This window comes from Phoenix dactylifera, chromosome 17, assembly GCF_051530095.1.
Source record: "Phoenix dactylifera cultivar Ajwa chromosome 17, Ajwa_hap1_PhDact_Kaust_v1.1, whole genome shotgun sequence".
NCBI lineage: Eukaryota > Viridiplantae > Streptophyta > Magnoliopsida > Arecales > Arecaceae > Phoenix > Phoenix dactylifera.
In genome coordinates this window covers 19,915,070-19,936,692 of record NC_143206.1, presented here as the reverse complement: position 1 = coordinate 19,936,692, position 21,623 = coordinate 19,915,070, and the positions used below count along the sequence as shown (strand labels likewise).

Here is a 21,623-nt window from a genome sequence, read left to right as displayed (position 1 = left end):
TTAACTTTGAACCGGGCCGAATATAGATCTTAATTGTAAATTCTCAATTTAATCCAAGCTTGAATTCAAGCTCAATTTCAAGCTTGATTTCCAACATGATTAATATAAATTAACATTCAATATATATATATACGCACAATAATTTTTGAGGATAAGTTAAGGCTATATATATATATATATTCAGCGGAGATCAGGCGCCTAAATGGCAAGGTGAGCGCGCAGGTCTCCAGGATTAGCTGTCAAATTGCGGGAGGTCGGCGAGAATCCCAACAACCCCGACAGCATGGGGAACCATCATTAGACCAATCAGCCCTTGATTCTTGATCAAACGCCGGCCGCTTTGGTTACTTCTACGTTGGGGACCCGCCACCAGTGTCCCAACGTCTAAAACGAAAGACTTTACGGACACAAAAGAAACGTACAAAAGCAGAAACCCGGAAGACGCTTTAAATAAAGCACACCGAAGTCAGTCTCGTCCGGTAGAAAGGAAGGAAGAAAGGAAAGAGAGCGTGCGGCCACGATCGAAGAGCGAGTCAGCAAGGGCCCAGTTGTCGACCAGGGGCAAGCCCTATGGAGAGTTAAAAGTGGAGAAGAAGAAGAAGCCAAAGAAGACTTATAATTTGCAGCGTCTCCATCGGCATCTCTTCTGGTTCTTCTTCCATGAGGAAGCTAAGCGCAAACCTAGACCGAGAAGATGGTCTGGACACCGTCCTCGAAGTCCCAATCCCTGAAGAGATGTTCTCGTCCGGAGGCAACTCTAGAAGCCACAAATCTCTGTACACCAACATGAAGGCGTGGATGCGATCCCATGTAGACCGTCCTGCACCCTCTTCTCTCGGCCGAGAAGCCGAGCTCCTCCAGCTCATGCTCGGCGTTATCGGTGCGCCCCTCGTCCCGCTCCCCGTCCAAGCCCAAAAATCCATCATCAGCCACCACATCAAAGCGGAGGACCCTATTGTAAGACTTGTTTCGTTGTGCATGTTAACGTTTATCGAACAGTGCTAAAAACAGCTATTCTTGATGTTAACATCTAGGTGTTCTTCTCCTAATTTATAACCACCCCCCCTCTTTTTCTTCTTTTTTTTTTTTTCCTTACTCTCCTTTTGTTCCGTGTAAATGGCAGGAGGCATCGATGGCGAAATACATAATACAGCAATACATCGCAGCGTCAGGCGGGGAGCAGGCTTTAAACTCGGTGAATAGTATGTATGCCATTGGGAAAGTTAGGATGACAGCCTCAGAAGTACTCCTCACGGCGAACGGCAATGACACCGGCCCTACCAATAAGAAGGTGACCAAAGGTGGACCGGGAGGGGAGATGGGAGGGTTCGTGCTCTGGCAGAAGAAGCCGGACCTGTGGTGCCTCGAGCTGGTGGTGGCTGGGCGCAAGATCAGCGCCGGCAGCGACGGCAAGGTGGCGTGGAGGCAAACACCATGGCACCAGTCCCATGCCTCTAGGGGACCTCCACGACCCCTTCGCCGAGCTCTTCAGGTAACAACACGACATAACAAAATTAACATGCTGCTGCTTCCATGGGGGCGTTAGTTTAATCATAATTAAGCAGCGGGCCGGTTAAGCGATTATTCGCCCACATTAGAACCCTGCTGAGACTAAGCCTTGACCCGATACGATCTTAGCAAGTAGGAGGAGTTACTTAAAATTTGATCCTTGTAGAGGAGGAGAGCACTAGAGCAGGTACCCTTCTTTAATTAGACCCTGAAACTAGACCGCGTTGATCAAAATTAATGCATGTCAATCACGTTTGGATTCAGTTGTTACGTATACCAATTGTCAGAGTTAAGTGGGCCGCCGTCTTGCCATCTGTTTGTACACGGCATCGAGTACGTTCTCGAGCCAGAAGGCTAAACGGAGGACGACCGCCCAACGTGAAGCCATGTGCCAAGTGCAGACAGCTCACATGGTGGGTGGGATGTCCGCTGTTTCGCCGGTTTCCGTGGGCGCAGCACAGTAGGTTTCGGACAAAAAGTCCACTTTACGACGTCACGGCCAATTAATCCGATGGACTTTTTCATCATCGCAGGGTCTCGATCCAAGGTCCACGGCCAGCTTATTCTCCGACGCTGTCTGCCTCGGGGAGAAGGCGGTGAACGGCGAGGATTGCTTCGTCTTAAGGCTGGACGCCCAAGCGGCGGCCCTGCGAGCCCGAAGCAGCGGCGGCGTGGAGATCATCAGGCACTCGGTGTGGGGCTACTTCAGCCAGCGGACCGGCCTGCTCGTCCAATTAGAAGACTCCCTTCTCCTCCGGATCAAATCCGCGAGCGAGGAGAGCGCCTACTGGGAGACCACCATGGAGTCATTCGTCGAAGACTACCGGCCCATTGATGGCATCTATATCGCGCACGCCGGGCGCACCACTGCATCTCTGTTCCGGTTCGGCGGCTCCGACGATGATGGGCACACAAGGACGCGCATGGAAGAGGCGTGGGCCGTCGAAGAGGTAGACTTTAATATACGGGGCTTGTCCGTGGACTGCTTCTTGCCTCCGGGGGACCTGGAAGAGGAGAAGCCAGGCTGCGATGCAATGGTGAACAGCTCGCGTCCACCTACCAGAGCTCAGGCCCTCCCAAGGATTGGCCATTCCAAGGTTGCTGCACTCGACGTAGAGGATTCGGATCCAACGCACGAGGAAGATGGCAGGTCATGATCTCTGTAATTCTGTAAATATTGCAACACCTACCGTAAGATTTTATCATTGTTCAGGACCAGAAATTAATTCCATCGTGCCCATGGTGCTCCGGCATATTTGTACCTGTCTTTTATATTTTACATCATACCGGATCACGATATGACGATTTATTTCGTAGTTTAGTTGTGCATGTCAGCATTGCCCCGCGCTCTTATTATTTTTTATGCTTGACGGATTAGACCGAGCAATACATCAAGCATCCAAGACAATATTAATTACCGTATGGCCGAGCATCTAAATTCAGATCTAACGGTCCAAAAAATATACTTTTTATTTTTTTGCTATTTCTCACTATTATATCAAAATTCTGCCTAATTTAAATATCCGAAGAGACCGACCAAAACCATCTTGGTGAACCTTTTTTTTTTTTTTGTATGCAGATTTCTAGCTCTTTATGGCAGATTAGCTCCCGTCTTTCATCATCATGAATCGAACGAATTGATCTACACTTTTTATATTTTTATATTATTAAAATATAGTCGGATAGAATTTGAGCAATATCACCAGTGCCCTGCTCTGAACAGAGTTCAGTGTGTCTGCGTGCATATTGATTGGACAAATGAAGGAGGATAACGTGCACATTTGCACCTGCACAAACGTAATTTGGCTTGACTTTGTTTTGTCTAGGGTACCTGCAGAAAGCTTTAATTGGTTGTTGAGAGCAATCAAACTAAGTACAAAAACAAAATCAGGAACATCCTGCAATTATAAGACAGCATACGATCATAATCAGAGTTTCCAAGAAGGAAGAGATTCTCGCATCTCAATGTCAACGGTTTGCAAATTTTTAAGTTGCCTCCACTCAAATCAAATGGACTTGACCTAGAGGGCAAACGAAACAACTATATCTATTTTAGCAAAAAAAAAAAAAAAAAAACAACTATATCTATGTAGTGAAAATTGCACGCAACAGCTTCTTGTCTTGTGTCAGAAAAAGAATCTTTGGTTTCTTTTATCATTCCACTGCAAAAATAACGTATGGTAATGAGGATTGTTTTCTAGGGGAAAAAAAAAAACTTTTGACCTCCTCAAATTTAGCATTTTTTATATAGGCCCTTCTTTTTTAAAAATCTTCAATCATGATCCTCAGGTCAATTTTCAGATGTAATGTGATATATCTGTCGATCTCTGTTAACATAAAGACGTCAAGCGACCCTCACTCGACTAATTTTAAGTCATAATTCCCTCAAATGCCCGTAGATTCTTGTAGCTATATCTGGCCCATTTAAGGGTAAAAGAGATAATTTAAGCGTAAAAGACATGGTGCCAAGGGACAAACCAAAGACAGCATTCTCCTCTAAAAAAAAGATTTTGGTAAGAAGTAGAAGAGGCAACAGAGAGTAGGAAAAAGAGATTTTACCATATTTTACCATAGAGCTCAGCAAGAGCTCTGGCATCTTTGCAACTAATGCCGATCGTCTTTGCCACTGCAGAAGGAGATCTTGACTACAGAGCTCATGGACTGCTGCAAATCCTGGCCGATCTTTTAGGGGTGTCCTATTTTGAGGTACAATGGCTGCTGCAAACCCTAGACGACACCCTTTCAAATAAGCTGTTGACGCCTTGTTCTTCTCCATTTACCTGTTCTTCTTCAAATAGTTGTTGCAGGCTACCGAGGCAATGGCTATTCTCACGGTACGATCCTCCAACGAGTTTGCACGCGAGAGAAATACGGAAGCTACTGATCCAACGGAACATAAAGCTAGAGGGTGAGACCTGGACCTGCAGAGACAAACAAATGCCTCACCCAGTACTTGGCAGCATCATGGCTATTCACAAGGGAAGTGCTTGCATTGAGCTAGAATTGGGATGCAAAAGTGAGCTTGCCTTATGATACTCTTACTCTTAGGAATTAATGTTAGCGAGGTTGAGGGTTTCGCGGACTCAGGTGCAATGAGGAGTATTAGAGATTTTGTATGTGGTATTATGCGTATGGTGTAACAATGGTGTGGGTGCATGTAAGACTCAGGTGCAGGGTTTTTGAGTGCAAAGAAAAATAAGTTGTCGACCTGAATGCACACCTGGATTCCAGAAAACAAATGTCAAGATGAATAAAGAGCGACGGGCAGATTGAAATCATATGATTCACTGAATCTAATCCAACCACAAGCTAGTATAAATAAACTATTTATTAAAACTACTGATATATTACTAAGACTACTTAAGAGTAATCGAAGCTTATATTAAGCTTAAGTAAACTAAAGATTGGAGAAGCTAGCCGCCAGAAGAGTGTCGCCAGAAAGAAGCGAGTATTTTAGTTACTGCGTGCGTAACTATTCAGTTACTTGAGATTGAAGTGAAAATAGATTAAAGGATTTAGTAACTACTTGAGAGGCTACTAATGTCAGGCTTTAAGGGACTCCAGTAGCATAAGTAAACTACATCATAGATAACTACATTGCAATTGTTCAACCATTCCCGGTCAATCCAATCCATCTCATAACCTTTTAGAGACAATCCAATCCATTTCATATAGTATCCCATCCACCAACAGCAAATTGATGCTGAAATAAATCAGACTAGCTGGAGCTTAAATACACAGACAATAAATCCGCACTATAACTTGAGTCAAAAACAAACTATTTAATCCACACTGTACATTTGATCTTTGAAATCCAATGCATTTGAAATCGAAAAATCAAATTGGTTTAAACATGGTACATGAACAAGATACAAGATCAGTGATTTTTTTGTGATTTTAAGTCTTAGCAAAATTCATTAGTTCAGTGTTTCCAACCATACATCCTGTTTTTCTTAGTCTAACCATAAATGAATTTATTCATGTCCTACTCATAGAATTAGCAATTGTACATCAAAACTTACATTTACTATCATAGCACGTACGCTAACACCAGAAACATAATTATTTCCCTGCTAAATTTCAGAACTAGCACAAAAGCCAATCACCAACGCCCTTTAACTAAATTACAGTCATAAGCCCAATAAATATCACTCCAAAATGTTTATCTCTACTTTAGTCTACCACATAAAGAATTATAGATTTATGCACTTGGTCCTGATCTAGTTAGATTTGGTGGCTTGTGAAGTATCCCTTAGGGAGGCACAAGCAATATGCTTCTAAGGCCAAAATAGTTTCTTAGGACCTAAAAGTAAAGATAGTTTTACATATATGAATGCATTCTAATTCTGGATTGCATAAATGGGAAGAACAATAGTGAACCATCATGATGCAACTCAATTGTAATCACCTCAATATCTAATTCTGAATAGTAAAAAGTATGCATTTTTAAGTAAAGAAGGAAAAATACAATTTTCCTAAAACCAACGCAAAAGTTATATTGGCAACAATAACATTATTGACAAGTGAGGGGCCACACAAATAATGGGAGTCAGGTTACCATAAAAACCTATGGCTAACATTGGAGATATTACAATAATTTAGGATAGAAGTCCACGACTAACATGCTAGGGACCATATTAGCAGTCAATTTTCCATAAATTAGGGAGCTAAAGTACTTCCACTACAAAATCCACAAAAATAGAGCAATAACCACAAAAAGAACACCCATGCCACAGACAAGCAAAGGAGGCACTACAAAATTTCATGACAAAAAACCACGATTAACATGCTAGGGACCACATCAGCATTCGATTGCAATAGAATCAAAGCCCAACTTAAATTACCACCATTGCTACATAATGTCTCATAGTTTGGGGATAATCAATAATTTATCAAAGCATGAGACATCCACTCCATCTTGTCTCAGAGCATGCAAACAACAAGCATAGATACAATATCAGGGGTCCAAAGAGAATATACTCGCTATGTTTATAGAAAGCAAACATGATAAACATTGTCACAAAAATGAAGACCAAATCCCCAAAACAGAGCAAAAACCACACACACACACAAAAAAAAAAAAACAACACCATGCGTAGTTAAGGTAACCACTTTTTACCTATAGCCCTAAAACAAGAAAATTTGGGAGCAATGTCACAAGCCGAGCCTTATTTGTCAACAATAAAAGGTAAAAAAAAAATATTTTCTTCGAATTTCAGGTGAACCCATGAGCTTATCTTTCAATAGCAAGACCAAAGGATAAGGACATGATGAAGGAATGACCCGAAGATGCTCTCTAGGTTCGATTTCTACTTTGATTGTGGGAGATCTCGTTTCATCTTGGCTGATTTTGCTTGGATTAGGACAGCAAGGGAAGAAGAGGTTTAGTTTTAGACTTTTAACCCTAATAGGATTCTCAAGTACCACCCTAGATCCTCTTAGAACCAAAAGCACTTTGACTTTTAATGCTTATAATTAATAGCATTAGGCTACGCCACAGCTGTATGACAGTGCATCAGATAATTACCCTGAAAGACTCGATTTAAAATATTTTTAACAAGAGGTGGTCTAAGTGAAAACATTGAAACTTGAGTGCATAAGAAAATTTCTTTCCAATTTTTTCATGAGGTAATATGATATCAAGATGCCTCATCTCCTATTGTGAAGAAGTTTCCTCTGCTGCTGTTAATATTTATATGACAACATAATAAAACCAAGTTTAAGAAGAAACAAGAACAATATGATGCCAACCTCTGTAACGCACATTTTGGTCACACAGGAGTCATCTTCTCTAGCTCTGGTAAGGTATGTTAGCAAATAGAAGATAGCTGTAACATTTACCAAAAAAAGATAGCTGTAACTAGAGGGATGATCCATCCATCATCACTATTAACTCGTAAGCAGTCGGAAGGAGCACAAGCCGAAATACCATACCCCTCACTCCAATGATCAGTGAGGCAATTAAGCCCTTCCGACAGGGAAAAGAGCTGGATGGTTTGGTACATTACTTGCAGGATCTCCCTCCTGCAAGATCTCAGAACTCCTTCTTGCATACTCAGCAAAGACGCGTTCCTGCAAGGCAGGTGCTTCCACTGAGTGATCAAGGCTTCCTGCTGTGGAGGTTTGCTATACAAATTGCAAAAGCCTGCAATAAAGCAATGGGTGCCCTGAAATCAACTGTATACAGGCCCTCTTTGAAGGAAATCATGCTGAAGGCATGTCTGTTTTCAAGAGATTCGCCCTGAGAAAGATCAAATTATAAAAGCGAGCAGTAAGTTCAACTGATAATAATCAGCTGGCAGTAGATATATCAAAGGAAGCAAATGACAGATCTTGATCTGCATACCTGAACGAACAATTCAAATCGGTGAGTACCATCTGTTTTGCAATAAGCTTTGGCTGAAGCGGGGCTCCTCTTCTCTTGGAACTTGTCAGTTAAAATCATTAGCAAACAACCCTCATCCCAACCTCCACAATCACATGTTCCGCCGGATTTCCATCTTTGGATCAAAGGGGATGGCACTCCTGTACCTGACAAGCCATGAACCCCACTTGGAAGTACGGCTGTGAGAGTAGGTAAGCTTGAATCATCATTCCTCTGCTCAATCTGCAGACCATTTTGTCCACAGCAGGAGCATAAACTTTCTGCCGAATTCATTGGTGACAGGTATCTGCATTTGCTGCAGCGTAGTACATTAACATCATGACTTCCTGGCCTCTCCTGAGGAACCTCAGCAATGACAGCTGCGAGCTCCGTGCTGAATGGGGAACCAACAGGTTCGTGGGATGTCGGTAATGGTTCAGCACCAAGCAAAACAAATTCTCTTATGACAGAATGACTCCTGGAATCATAGTTGGTCAACTTGGAACATGAAACCTTTATTTGGCCCACAACATCAGAGAGCAAGCCACGCTTTCTACTCTTGCTTCCAGGGTTAATCCACACCCCACTTTTCTTCTTAACTTTAGGCACAGAAAAAATCGTATAAATGCATTCACAACAGTCTTTATCTGAGATGCTTTTCTTCCTTATTGTAGCTGCGAGAATATTGCTGTCATTGGATGAGAACATAAACAAAGGCAGACCATTCTTCCAAGCAAGTTGCAGAAGTGCATGTCTCATTGATGCCGCCTGCCCCTTACCTTGAAGTGACCCACTGATGTCGGTGCGCAGCGGGCTTGAGGAGTTTGGGTTTCCATTTGCCTGCCAATTGGAATTAATGCCTGTATCCAATGATGCGAATGGCACACATGATAATGCTAATTCTTCCTGTATACAAGGCTTATCAGCGTCACTTAATTCATAAGAGTGGTGAATGGGCAGGGCTGCAATTGGAGCAGAAATATTCCTGTGATGCTTTGGCTTCAGTAATGGATCTAGCAACCTCCTCAATGGACTGTGCCTACCTCTGTTATTAGTGGTTGCTTTATCTCCATCAGTTTTATCTGGGTAAGTAATAGATTTTGATTGTTTTACCCGTAAACTAGATCTTATGCTCCCAGCACTGGATAGATGGTCAGGCAATTTTCTTCCTGTTACACTGGCTTCTTTTGCTTCACCTTGACCTAATCTATCAGCCCTAAATGCAGATTGATCACAAGAATATCCAGTGACATGGTTGTGTTTCACAATTGGACCACTCGATTTAGTGGTTGCTACTTCATTTTCTTGCAGAATGATGCTGGCTGAATAAGGTTCATCAGCCAAAATGGAACAAGGGAGCGGACATGAGTGGGGAACATGAGGAGATTGAAAGACAGATTGGACAATCTCAGGAGAGCTATTTGAAGGACTGTTCTGGGTTTTCTCTATTGACCTTCCATCATTAGATACAGAGAACTCAAAGCTTTTGTCTTTTGCACGAACACTCTGCTGTAGATGTCCCCGCATGCCTTCCTTCTTTGGTGATTCATCTAAGCATTGTTTTTCTAGCCAATCTTTGGCTGAGAGTAGGCTGCTATGGTAGCCCTGGCACCTTCCTTCTTTACTTGATCTACAATCTTGTGCCTCTGCAGCCTTATGTGTAAAATCTGAGGTATCATAGTTCTTGTATGTCGAACATGAATTCCCAACATCTGGAGGCAGGGATACATTCTGGAATATGGCTTCGCCATCTGAACATACTCCGTCTTTACCATTCTTGAGCCGCAAGCAATCAGTACTGGTACCATAATCTGAATCAAGTTGCCGGTCATGCCCAGAAGGAAATTTTATGGGTGAAGCTTCTGAACCAGAAAAACACAAAACACGCCCAGATCTTTCCTCCTCCATCAACTTATTTCGGCTACTTAGAACAGATGGATTCCAATGACCATCCATAGGAACAGAGAGCTCTGTTTGAGAAAGGGGGCTAGCTGTGCTTCTACGAGATTGGGAAGATGACACAAATGTCGAAAATGATGAGGACTCGTTACTACTAGATGAAGAATTTCCACTTCCCCCATGAACGATGTGTTTCTGCTGGTAAGTCCATTTCTCAAGAAGCCCCCAATCAAGGACTCCAAAATTCAGTGCCTTCTCCTGAACATCATATCCTCTCTCCATGTGTTGGAGATAACCTGGAACATTTGACATGTGTTTTACTGGCTCTTCGATCCCAGTAGATTTCCTACCAGGCCATGGCCGCAAGGGCATAGGTGAGATCAAGCCCCCCTTATCTGAACTTGTTAGTCTATTGAACTTTGTAGTTTTCAAGGCCTTATCCTTCTCTAGCAATTTCATATTCCTGCTTTGCCTGGGGGATAACTCCCTCTCTTTCGATAATCTTGGGGACTGATGCTGAAGTGAACTTCTCTTGTCCGGTGAATTATATTCCGTCACCATGGATTCTGCATCCTTTGTTTTATTTGTCTCTATAATGGAAGGCATGATTTCAAATATCTAATGTGGCAATTCAATCTGCTTCACTTCCTTGCAATCATCTCTCACGATGATCTATAGACTTCCATCACTGTTCCCTCGGCCGAAGCTAAGAGAGATGGACGGATTCTCAGCTGTGAATCACTTCAACATGCCAGGCTGCAATGCTGAAGATATAAAAAAAGACAAGACTTGAGTCTTAAAAGTTGTACAAGGGTTGCAATGCATCATTCATTGAGTTGTTTTCACAGCACAGAGACTGAATTTAGAGAATAGATCATTGTAAAATCAATTTTAGGAGTTGACCGGTGCCACTTAAAGCACAAAAGTGAAGAAGAGCAAAAAGACCCATATGTTTTTTTTCAGTTTTTGATGGGGTAAAAACATTAGAGATTTTGTCTTTTCTGTTAAAAATTTTTAGAGATTTTAGACATTCTAGAGATTCTTGAGGTTTTAGAATTTGAGGGTTTAGATAGGTCTCAAAAAGATCGAAGCCAAATACAAGCCTAAGAAATCATGGTCGAGGGAAGGATTGAATTCCCATAATCTCAACGAGGATCATCCGTTGTTTTGCTTCGCACTACTGTAACCAAGTCCACTCCTACAAGAAGCCCTTCCTTGCACTCAAAAATATATCAACATCAAAGAGAAGAACCACAAAACCTCTTCAAGAATGGCAAGAAAACATCGTCTAAAGAAAAATAAAGGAGACAGTAATTAATCGTGAAAGAGACTGAGATCAAAAGGGTATCACCATGCCCTCATTCTGCCCCCTAATCAGAGATTGAACTTGTCTACGTGACATTGTGATCTACGAAGAAAGAAGCACAAAATTAAGCTAAACATACTCAACAAGTAAGGACACTAGATAGCCCAGCCCTCTCGATTCACTATTCCCGTTGTGACAATCTACTTGAGAAAGCAAAAGAGCCCGAATAAATCGAAGCCAAATACAATCCTAAGAAATCATGATCGAGGGACGGATTGAATTCCCATAATCTCAACGAGGATCATCCGTTGTTTTGCTTCGCACTACCGTAACCAAGTCCACTCCTACAAGAAGCCCTTCCTTTTACTCAAAAATATATCAACATCGAAGAGAAGAATCACAAAACTTCTTCAAGAATGGCAAGAAAACATCGTCTAAAGTAAAATAAAGGAGACAGTAATTAAATGTGAAAGATACTGAGATCAGGGAAATGGAGGCATACCGCAGATCTGCCTCCCCTCTCTGGCTCTGCAGAAGAGAGCTGGTCCTCTCTCTCTCTCTCTCTCTCTCTCCTCGGAATTTCGGCTGCCTTCGTCTTGCCAAGAAGAGAATGGGAAGAGAAGGTCCGCCGTTCGACCACAAGAACCAATCAACACCAAGAAAGCGAGCGACAGAATCACAGCAAAGAGGAAATGGGAGCTGGTTATGTCTGGTTGGTGGGGTTGGGGATATGGCGTTTGGTCGAGCTCGGTGCTTTGTGCGAAGTGGGAACCGAAAGGACGGCTGTTCGTCCGGCCCCCGCCCCCAGGGACCAGGTGGGCCCGCCACTCCCGCCTCGCGTTGAAACTCGAGACTCTGCGCGAAGACCCCTGTGATGTCACGTGGTTCTCGCTCTTCACAAGGCCCACTTTAAAGTCATCTTTAGCCGGCCACGCAGGATTAGGATTTAGGATTCCTCCAGCGATCCTCTTCCGCAGCATCTTCAATTATAGCCGGCAATCGCCGAAGCGGACCGGCCGTAGCCAAGCCCATAAATTACTCCAACAATATTTCTTCTTAGAAATACTATGGTCGCTAAATAAAATATAATGTTATTCCATCTCGATGCTCCTTAGATCTTACTGTCGCAGATCTAATCAGCCAACCAATAAAAACTCGCCATATGGCCTTCCCTGAATACACTATAAAGAGCTTGGCCTATGGACACATGCCTCGTCTAGTTCAATTCCCTCACGTACGTACCATACAAACAGTCATCGCTCAACGAACAGTTAAGGTGCACCCGTGCATGTTCGTTCTTTTTGGTAATTGGCACCAACTTTCGCTCTCTATAAATCGCATCCGGAGTGCCTTCTGGTACTCTCGTTATAGCATTTACCTCCACTTTTTATTAAACGGATCGCCATAGTTTCTCGAAACTTGTTCTGACCCGAACACCGGAGGAACTCTGTCAGATATAGTCTGGCAACTTTTGTTGCCCTTCTTTTTCTTTTCTTTGCAGGTCCGATATATTTTATTGCTCGGAGCACAGTTCCGATCAATCAATTCCGTTCTCTAACCGAGTCGACCAAGCACCACTCTCAAAGCATACCTAAGTGGAGCTGCAATTTTTGAATCATACGATGATGCACTATAGAAATTTAAATTCATTCGAATAGCGATAAGAATAACAAAAAAAAAAAAACACCAATAACATCCTGCCTGAAGGGGTTAACCCACTTGTATTTGTCCACGCTGCACTGTCATCCGGCTCGTTATCCGTTGAGTGATGACATCCAAAATAACATGTTGATTTTTACATGATGCCATAGACCGAAGGATTGGCATCGGTCTTGTTGCAGAAGCGACCTGGCAAGCAATCACAATAGCTTGGGCATCCCATCGAGTGTTTTTTTTTTTTTTTTTTTTTTTTTTTTAATCGAGTGTTTTATTGGGGATTGAGTACATTCATTTAAGGCCCGCTCCATCCTTCTTTATGAAAACATATTTCTAGTCGTGTGAATATGCATTTATCAGATGGCATGAGTGGTAAACCAATGGAGGTGATCTAATGGAGAGCGAAGAGAGAATAGAAATAACAGTCTTTGGACACCTAATGCGATTCTTAGGATTTATAATAGCAGGTGTTGCCGGAAATTGGACCCGGGGGCCGCCGCGAAATCAGGGGAGGAGGAGCTCCGCTGCCGGGAGGGCGGACGGCGGTGCGCCGGCCGACTGCATCCTCCGTGGGGATGAGAGAGCGGAGAAGAGTGCATCCTGGCCTGTCCTGCAAAAAAGCCGGTGGCCGGGCTCTCCGGCGCCGGCCCTCCGATGCTTAAGTTAGAGGGGGAATATGTGGAGAGAGCAGGCCGGAGAGTATTTGGATAAGATAAGGAAAAAATGAAGAGGATCGTCCCCTCCCTTGTGTCTATGCTGTTTACTTCTTTCTATCCAGTCCAGGAGGGTTCTCTTTCTCTCTCTCCTTCTCTCTCTCCTTCTCTCTCTCTTTCTCTCTCTCGGGGCCCCTTTCCTTTCCCTCCAGGTTTTCTTTTATAGAAGGATTTTTGTTACCTGGGAGGTGACAGGAGGTTTGTCCTCTTGTGTAATAATTGGGCACGATTCGGCCCATTAATGGCGTAGTGGAGAACGGGACCGAATCGGATCGGAATCAGGGGGTTGTCACGGTCGATCGGACCTGTTGGAGTGGTTGAACCGCCGGTTATGGTGGACCTGGGGTCCGTGGATGGTAAGTGCATTTATTACCGAATGAACCGGCGGTCAGGGAGAGCCATACGCTCTGATGGTTCAGTGATCCGGAGATCGTTTTGAGCTGTGTTCATTTAATGATTGAGTGCATCGGAGGCCCGAGGGGGTCTTATGCATTAATGACAGGTCATGCCGAGTTCCTGTGGAGATCCTGTGCTTTGATGGCTTAGGGATGGTGGCAGGTTGTAGTGGAGTTACGTACTTGATCGTCGGACCTGTTGGAGGATTAGGCAGTAATTGGATATTCGGCTAAGGCATGGGCCTAGCAGAGGTGCCGAGCCGAGCAGGTCGCCTAGCAGAATGTCCTGTGGCGGGATTGCCCCTGGTCGACGCTTTCTAGTCGAGCGCCTCTCTGGTCGGCGCTCTTCGGTCGGGCGCCTTTCTGGTCGGCGCCCTTCGGTCGGGCGCCTCTCTGGTCGGCGCCCTTCGGTCGGGCGCCTCTCTGGTCGGCGCCCTTCGGTCGGGCGCCTGTCTGGTCGGCGCGCTTCGGTCGGGCGCCTTTCTGGTCGGCGCCCTTCGGTCGAGCGCCTTTCTGGTCGGCGCCCTTCGGTCGAGCGCCTTTCTGTCGTGACTTGGGTAATCTCCCAACACTACCCCCCGACTTCCTAGTTCTAGCTGGCTACCAGCTTGAGCGCGGGAAGTAGTTTTAGTTGGGTTATTATGGAAAATTTTTGAAATTATTGCACGTTCTCGAATTATTGCGCGTTTTGAGGCGCCTTTAATAGGCGGCGTTTCTTCTTTCCCGAGGATACCCCATTATCGGGACGCCTTCTTCGAAGCGTCCTCGCGTCGTGGGCTCATGATGGAGCCGTGTGATTCGATAGGGCGCTTCTGTGTCCGAAGCGTCAGCCCGGAATAAATGCGGCGTTTTGTCTTTTGGATTGACATGAGTCGTAACCTGAATGGGGAGCAGCGTTTTTCCTCGCTGATCTGGGCCGTTGGAGGGATTTATATAAACCCTCACCTGGCTTCCTTCTCCTTTCTTATTGTCTTTTTCCTCCAATTTTTCTCAGTCCGAGGTTTTTGTTCCCGGCGTCTCACAGGTCCCTTTCCCTTTTCTTCTTTTTCTCCCAAAATCCCTTTTCCTTTTTCCTAATGGGTTCCGGTCAAAATGAAGTCGAGTCCACCATGGGTGTACTGGAGGTGGAAATGACTGAGGAATGGTTCTTTCCTCTCCAAGGGTTCCGGTTGGAACCCGCCAGGCAGGGGGATCGGGTGACCGACCCTCCGGTAGGCCGGATTGGAGTGTATCTGAAATCACTCTGGGCTGGCCTACGGTTTCCTCTTCACGGATTCGTGAATGAGTTGCTAACGGAATACCAGCTGGTTCCGGCGCAACTCGCTCCGAATGCCTGGAGAACAGTGATCGGGTTCCTGTCGCTGTGCTTATTGCACGGGATTCCGACCTCTGTTAACGTTTTCCGGCGACTTTTTGTGCTAAAGTCGAATCCGGGAGACGGAGAGTGGCTCTATATTGCCCTTCGGGCGGGTCGGCCACTTTTTCAGGGTGCCCCCTCATCCATTCATGACTGGAAGAAGAAGTTCTTCTTCCTAGGGTCTGAACAGACATGGGGATTTAACCCTAGGTGGGGGCCAACCCAACTCAAGTTTGTCAACAAAATCCCTAATCTTTCTTCGCGCGAGCAAGGGGTCCTCGACACTATTCGCAGCCTTAGGGGCGGCATCTTACTGAGCGGCCTCATCAGTGAGGATGCCCTAGTGAATGTTGGGCTGAGCTCGGCGCGTCCCCATGGTAAGAGTAGCAGTAGGGTGTTTTTTTTTTTTGTTACAGTTTCTAAGTTTTAATCCTGCTCGTCCTTGCAGATATCGCAAAGATGGTGACCAAGAGCGAGGTCCTATATGCCCGGTTTCAGAAGAGGGCGGCCGAACTCTCAGGAGAACCGACCGAGTCGAGGAAGAAAGCAAAGACCTCGGCGAAGACCTCGACGACCACAACAGTTGAGGCGCGCGCTTCTCGCCCCGTGCGCCCTGAGGCTGTTCGGGGAGAGGGCGTGGGCTCTGGCGGAGCCACGATGGCACTTCCGTGTCCGGTGCCGATTTCGCAAGTCCCTGGTCGGCGGGAAGCTCCAAATTCCGACCAGGGAGGGAGGACCTCAACAGATCTGGCGCTCGCACGCCCCACCTCTACCACGCAGCGGTCCGGTCAGCCGTCTACTCGACCCCAATTCCCCAGCTCTGAGCCGGGGAATAGCCAAGAAGCAACGGGGTCGGCCGCACCCAGGCCAGCTGAGGCCGGTCTGGCGGGTTCTTCGGGTCCTCAGGAGCGGGTGCCTTACGCTCCTGGATGGGCTATTTTCGAGGGCGACTCGGCCCTCGATAATGCACAAGTGGCGCGCGAAGTTCTTCGGGTCGTGCTGCTCCCGGCCGACCAGGCCAAAATTCGGTCCATGAACTACGGCGAGTTCATGGACTCCGCTATTTGCTCTTCCATCCGAGTAAGTCAGCTTTTATCTCTGTGCAAATTTGTGTTTCGGCTTAAAACTGTTTCTTACATGTCCCTCTTGCAGCGCCTCCACGAGACCGAGACGATGATTCACATCATCCAGGACTATCGGGACCGGGCCCGAAGGCATCAAAGGGGGCGCAAGGAGGCCGAAACAAAGTTCCTCGCGTCTGAGGCCGAGCAGAAAGTGCTTCAAGCGAAGCTAGGGGCGGCCGAAGACGAGGTTCGGACTCTGGTCGCCGAACTTGAAGAGGAGAAGGGCGCGCACTCTTTGACTAGATCCGAAGTGCGCGCCGCAGAGGCCCGCCGGACGAAGGCCGAATCGTCGCTCGCTATACGCGAGCAGGAGGTGGGGGAGGCTCGAATAAAGGTCCAAGATCTCGAGATCCGTCTACTTGACGTGCAATCTCTGCTCGCGGATCGCGAAAGAGAAATAAAGATTTTGGAGTGGAAGGCCGCCTACCATGAGGCTCGGGAGAAGGAGGCCCGGGAGCAGGCCCAGGACGCCATCAAGCTCTTCCGTGAATCGGAAGAGTTTCGCGACTTGATGGAAGAGGAAGGCGTCAACGGTCTCATCCAGGGCTTCAAGGACTTCCGCAATCAGTTGCGGCGACTTCTCCCAGATTTCAACCTTAGCCTGCTTCAACCAGGCGCTGGGGTCGAAAACCCAGAAGCGGAGGCGGAGGTAGAGGTTCCAACCTCTGGCGGGACCGACCAGGAGGGTCAAGCTGAAGAAGGCGAGATCGCTCTCGAGGTCACCGAGATCGCTCTCGAGGTCACCGAGGCAGCTCCCAAAGCCACCGTGGGGGCCTCGGCCGCAGAAGAGCCAACTGTTCCAGAAGTCGCCGGGCCTGAGCCCTTGGTGTAGTTTTCCCCTTTTTCCTATCTTCTTTTTCTTTTTTGTAAGCCGGAGCGGCCTCTATACTTTGTTAAGGCCGGGTCCGAGCTCTTGTACTAGGCCTCCGGGCTTTTTGAAATGAATATTCATTTGTGTGGAAACTCGTCTATTGTAGTCTAAGTTTCTCTGCTCGGATCTGTTTTAGGTTCCGAGGATATGGGCTCTAGGGCCTGAGCTTTACCCGCCACAGGGTTTGGGTTTGGGCTCGGCTTGCCGAGCTCCATTACTCAGCCCTTCGACCAGCGGTAAAGTACCGCTTGTGCTCAGAGGATTTGGGCTCGGAGAGTCCTTCTGAGCCTAGCCCAGATTTCGACCAAGCTCTAAGGTTTGGGTTTGGGTTCGGCTTAAAATTTATTTTTGCGAAGTTAGTAAACTTCGACCCTCGCGTTGTCGGGGCGTACCAGATTCGTTTCCAACGAATGGGTCGAATGCTCGTCAACTCGTGACGGAAATTCACCGGACTTAGTGTAATAATATGCTGGTGTCATGAGCACTCCTTCGTCGAGGCGATTGAAGACGCTCCTCTGCTCGGCGTCCGTTCTTTGAGGACATCGGCAGAGAAAAACCCAAGACAATGTAGAAACATTAAATGAATAGGTACCTTGTACCATATACGTCCTTGCGCCGAGGCGACCGAAGACGCTCCTCTGTTCGGCGTCCGTTCTTTGGGGACATCGGCAGAGAAATCCAAAAGCAGAATAGATTAAAAAATATTAAATAAATGGGTACCTTGTACCGTGTGCGTCCTGGCGCCGAGGCGACTGAGGACGCTTCTCTGCTCGGACTCCGTTCTTTGGGGACGTCGGCAGAGAAATCCAAAACCAGAATAGATAAAAAATGTTAAATAAATGGGTACCTTGTACCGTGTGCGTCCTGGCGCCGAGGCGACTGAGGACGCTTCTCTGCTCGGACTCCGTTCTTGTACCGTGTGCGACCTGGCGCCGAGGTGACTGAGGACGCTTCTCTGCTCGGACTCCGTTCTTGTACCGTGTGCGTCCTGGCGCCGAGGCGACTGAGGACGCTTCTCTGCTCGGACTCCGTTCTTTGGGGACGTCGGCAGAGAAATCCAGCGATGAAGAACGAGCCGAGCTCGTTGGTTGAAGCTGGTAGAGAATGAGCCGAGCTTGTTTGGCCAATAAAGAAATCATCCCAACGTATCAGGGCATCCCGATGAACCGGGGCATCTCGACATCTTGAGGCATCCCGGCCGAGGTCGGGGTAGGAGCACGAGCCGAGCTCGTCCGGTCAGAGAGGGCCGCTACTCAATAGATGGAGCACGAGCCGGGCTCGTCCGGTCAGAGAGGACCGCTACTCAATAGATGGAGCACGAGCCGGGCTCGTCCGGTCAGAGAGGACCGCTACTCAATAAATGGAGCACGAGCCGGGCTCGTCCGGTCAGAGAGGACCGCTACTCAATAGATGGAGCACGAGCCGGGCTCGTCCGGTCAGAGAGGACCGCTACTCAATAGATGGAGCACGAGCCGAGCTCGTCCGGTCAGAGAGGACCGCTACTCAATAGTTGGAGCACGAGCCGAGCTCGTTGGTTGATGGGGAGCGCACAACGAACTCACGGACATCTTCAGGGGGTCCACGCAGGTACTCCATCATCCCGAGGCATCGGGGCATCCCAACCGTGGTCGGGGAAGAAGAATAAACCTTGTACCGTGAGATGATCAGGAAAATTGGTGAGCTCGGAATAAGTTCGCAAACCATCGGTTTATTGTGAAATGAAATTTATAGAATGAAATTCAATGGTTGAATAATGGGGAACCCCTCAGGGTTCTACTCGTGGTACACGCGGAGATTTTCAGAGCTCCAGCTCCGTGGAATGGGAGTCCCATCTAGAGACTCCAATTGATAAGTTCCGGGTCGGCGAATGCGCGTGACTCGGTATGGTCCTTCCCAATTCGGGGCCAGCTTCCCTCGCTCAGTTGGTCGGGAGGTTTCAGCTCTTCTTAAGACAAGGTCCCCTGGTCTGAAAGATTTGACTTTGACCCTGGTGTTGTAGTACTGAGCTGTCTTTTGCTGGTACCTCGCCATACGCACTCGGGCGATCTCCCTTGTTTCCTCGATCAGGTCGAGGTTGCCTCTGAGCTGCGAAGAGTTGGAGCTAGCATCGTGGTGCTCGACTCTTGGAGAGGGGAGCCCAATCTCTAGTGGAATGACGGCCTCCGTCCCATATGTCAGGTTGAAGGGAGTTTCGCCGGTGGGGACGCGGAACGTAGTCCGGTAAGCCCACAGGACATTGTATAGGTCTTCGACCCATTGTCCTTTGGATTTGTCGAGCCTGGTTTTGAGACCCTGCAAAATAGTACGATTTGTTACCTCGGTTTCTCCGTTTGTCTGAGGATGCGCGACCGAGGTAAAGCGGTGGTCAATGCCAAGCTCGGAGCAGAACTCTCTGAAATAGATGTTGTCGAATTGGCGACCGTTGTCAGAGATAAGGATGCGGGGAAGCCCGAATCTGCAAATGATGGACTTCCAGACGAAATCCCGCATCTTCTGCTCGGTGATCCGGGCGAGGGGCTCAGCTTCCACCCACTTAGTGAAATAGTCGATGGAGACGACCAGGAACTTCCTTTGCCCGGTGGCCAGTGGAAATGGCCCGAGGATGTCAATTCCCCACTGGGCAAAAGGCCAAGGGGAGCTGATAGGAGTCAAGGGAGCCGAGGGCCGGCGCTGAACATTAGCGTTCCTTTGGCACCGGTCGCATCTTTGGACGAAATCCATAGCATCCTTCTGGAGTGTCGGCCAATAATATCCCTGGCGCAGGATTTTATGGGCCAATGCTCGTCCTCCCAGATGGTTTCCACAAATTTCTTCGTGGACTTCGCGCTGGGCATAATTAGCTTCCGTTGGGCGAAGGCATCTGAGGAGGGGAGAGGTGAAGGATTTCCGATAGAGCTTTCCCTCGTATAGTATGTATCAGGTGGCGAGGCGCTTGATTCGGCGAGCCTCTCGTACATCAGCAGGGAGGGTTTCGTCTTGCAAATAGCTGATGAGTCCATCCATCCAGCTTGGCTCGAGCTCGGTGCAGAGGGTCTGCTCGGGCTCGTCTGTACTGGGCTTTTGGAGATATTCCAGGACTGCCTCTTTGGGAAGCTCGCTCATGCGAGAGGACGCCAGCTTTGATAGCTGGTCGGCCCTGAAATTCTCCGACCTGGCAATATGTTGAATGTGGAAGGAGTCCAAGGTCGAGGCGAGATTCCGTACCTTCTGGAGATACTTCTGCATGGTCGGGTCTCTAGCTTCGAAGTCGCCCACAATTTGGTTGACGACGAGCTGAGAATCACTGAAGGCCTTCAAGTCCTTCACTCCTAGCTCTTTGGCTATCTTAAGCCCGGCGACGAGCGCTTTATACTCCGCCATGTTATTGGAAGCAGGAAACTCGAGGCGCAGGGCCTGCTCGGCGACCACCCCCTCCGGGCTGGTGAGAATAAATCCTGCTCCACTACCCCCCGAGTTTGAAGAGCCATCGACATGTAGAGTCCATGTCAAACTTCGGGTCTGTTCCAACGGTGGCTCAGGTTCAAGCTCGACCTCATCTGGTATGGTGCACTCGGCTATAAAGTCTGCTAGTGCTTGTGCTTTGATCGCCGGTCTGGGCCGGTACTCAATGTCGAATTCCCCGAGCTCAATGGCCCATTTAGTGATCCGACCCGCACGATCTGATCTCTGCAGGATCTGCTTGACCGGCTGGTCAGTCAGCACAGCCACTGTGTGAGCTTGGAAGTAGGGTCGGAGCCTCCGGGCCGAGATGACCAGAGCATAGGCGGTCTTTTCAAGCTTGGAGTATCGGGTCTCAGCATCCCTTAAGACCCGGCTGGTGTAATACACCGGTTTCTGAAGTTTTCCCTCCTCTCGGACCAGGACCGAGCTTACTGCTACAGGGGAGACAGCTAAATACAATTAGAGGAGCTCACCCTGTTGAGGCTTCGTGAGCAGGGGAGGGGAAGCCAGCAGGTGCTTGAGGTCTTCAAAAGATTGCTGGCACTCGTCCGACCACAAAAAGTTCTTCGGCTTCTTGAGGACTGCAAAGAATGGAAGGCAGCGCTCGGCCGAGCGGGAGATAAACCTCCCGAGGGCTGCCACTCGGCCCGTGAGCCGCTGTACCTCCTTGACCGTCCAGGGAGGCGTCATCCCTTGGAGGGCTCGGATCTTCTCTGGATTGGCCTCAATTCCTCGTTGTGTAATGATGAAGCCGAGGAATTTGCCGGAGGTGACCCCGAATGCACATTTAGCTAGGTTGAGCTTCATCTGGTACTTTCGGAGTGTGGTGAATGCTTCATTGAGGTCAGCTATGTGGTCTTGCGCCGCCTTGCTTTTCACCAGCATGTCATCCACGTAGACCTCCATATTTCGGCCTATTTGGTCTTTAAAGATCCGGTTGACCAGCCTTTGATAAGTCGCCCCGGCATTTTTTAGACCGAACGGCATC

General features: G+C 47.5%; 2 protein-coding genes across 4 annotated transcripts; one reads left to right on the top strand and one right to left on the bottom strand.

The window, feature by feature from the left end:
- The first annotated feature begins 294 nt into the window (after positions 1-294).
- Positions 295-4,726, top strand: LOC103722536 (uncharacterized). 3 transcript variants are annotated; one of them, XR_005514611.3, is made up of 5 exons: positions 301-957; positions 1,124-1,492; positions 2,043-2,659; positions 4,142-4,215; positions 4,308-4,726. XR_005514611.3 is itself a non-coding variant. In XM_088713287.2 (4 exons), the coding sequence occupies exons 1-4, from the start codon at positions 661-663 to the stop codon at positions 3,279-3,281; spliced, it is 1,476 nt and encodes a 491-aa protein (XP_088569413.2). In that variant the 5' UTR covers positions 295-660; the 3' UTR covers positions 3,282-3,553. The 3 variants fall into 3 exon arrangements, 2 of the variants coding, with proteins under 2 accessions (XP_088569413.2, XP_038989065.3); XM_088713287.2 differs by lacking the exons at positions 4,142-4,215; positions 4,308-4,726 and adding an exon at positions 3,089-3,553 and having other exon boundaries at positions 295-957; XM_039133137.3 differs by having other exon boundaries at positions 4,142-4,726.
- Positions 4,727-7,097: 2,371 nt separating this feature from the next.
- LOC103722538 (uncharacterized) lies at positions 7,098-11,943 on the bottom strand. Its single transcript, XM_017846524.5, has 3 exons — positions 11,581-11,943; positions 7,856-10,536; positions 7,098-7,750 (listed from the first exon to the last, which is right to left on the bottom strand). Exons 2-3 carry the CDS (start codon positions 10,376-10,378, stop codon positions 7,610-7,612), a joined length of 2,664 nt encoding a protein of 887 aa, XP_017702013.2. The 5' UTR covers positions 10,379-10,536; positions 11,581-11,943; the 3' UTR covers positions 7,098-7,609.
- Between the last annotated feature and the right edge of the window lie 9,680 nt (positions 11,944-21,623).

Coding starts and splice junctions, on each gene's coding strand:
- LOC103722536 (XM_088713287.2), top strand. CDS start 661: ATGAGGAAGCTAAGCGCAAACCTAGACCGAGAAGATGGTCTGGACACC. Junction 958..1,123: donor TCAAAGCGGAGGACCCTATT/GTAAGACTTGTT, acceptor TGTAAATGGCAG/GAGGCATCGATGGCGAAATA. Junction 2,660..3,088: donor ACGCACGAGGAAGATGGCAG/GTCATGATCTCT, acceptor TTTTGTATGCAG/ATTTCTAGCTCTTTATGGCA.
- LOC103722538 (XM_017846524.5), bottom strand. CDS start 10,378: ATGCCTTCCATTATAGAGACAAATAAAACAAAGGATGCAGAATCCATG. Junction 7,751..7,855: donor GATTTGAATTGTTCGTTCAG/GTATGCAGATCA, acceptor GATCTTTCTCAG/GGCGAATCTCTTGAAAACAG.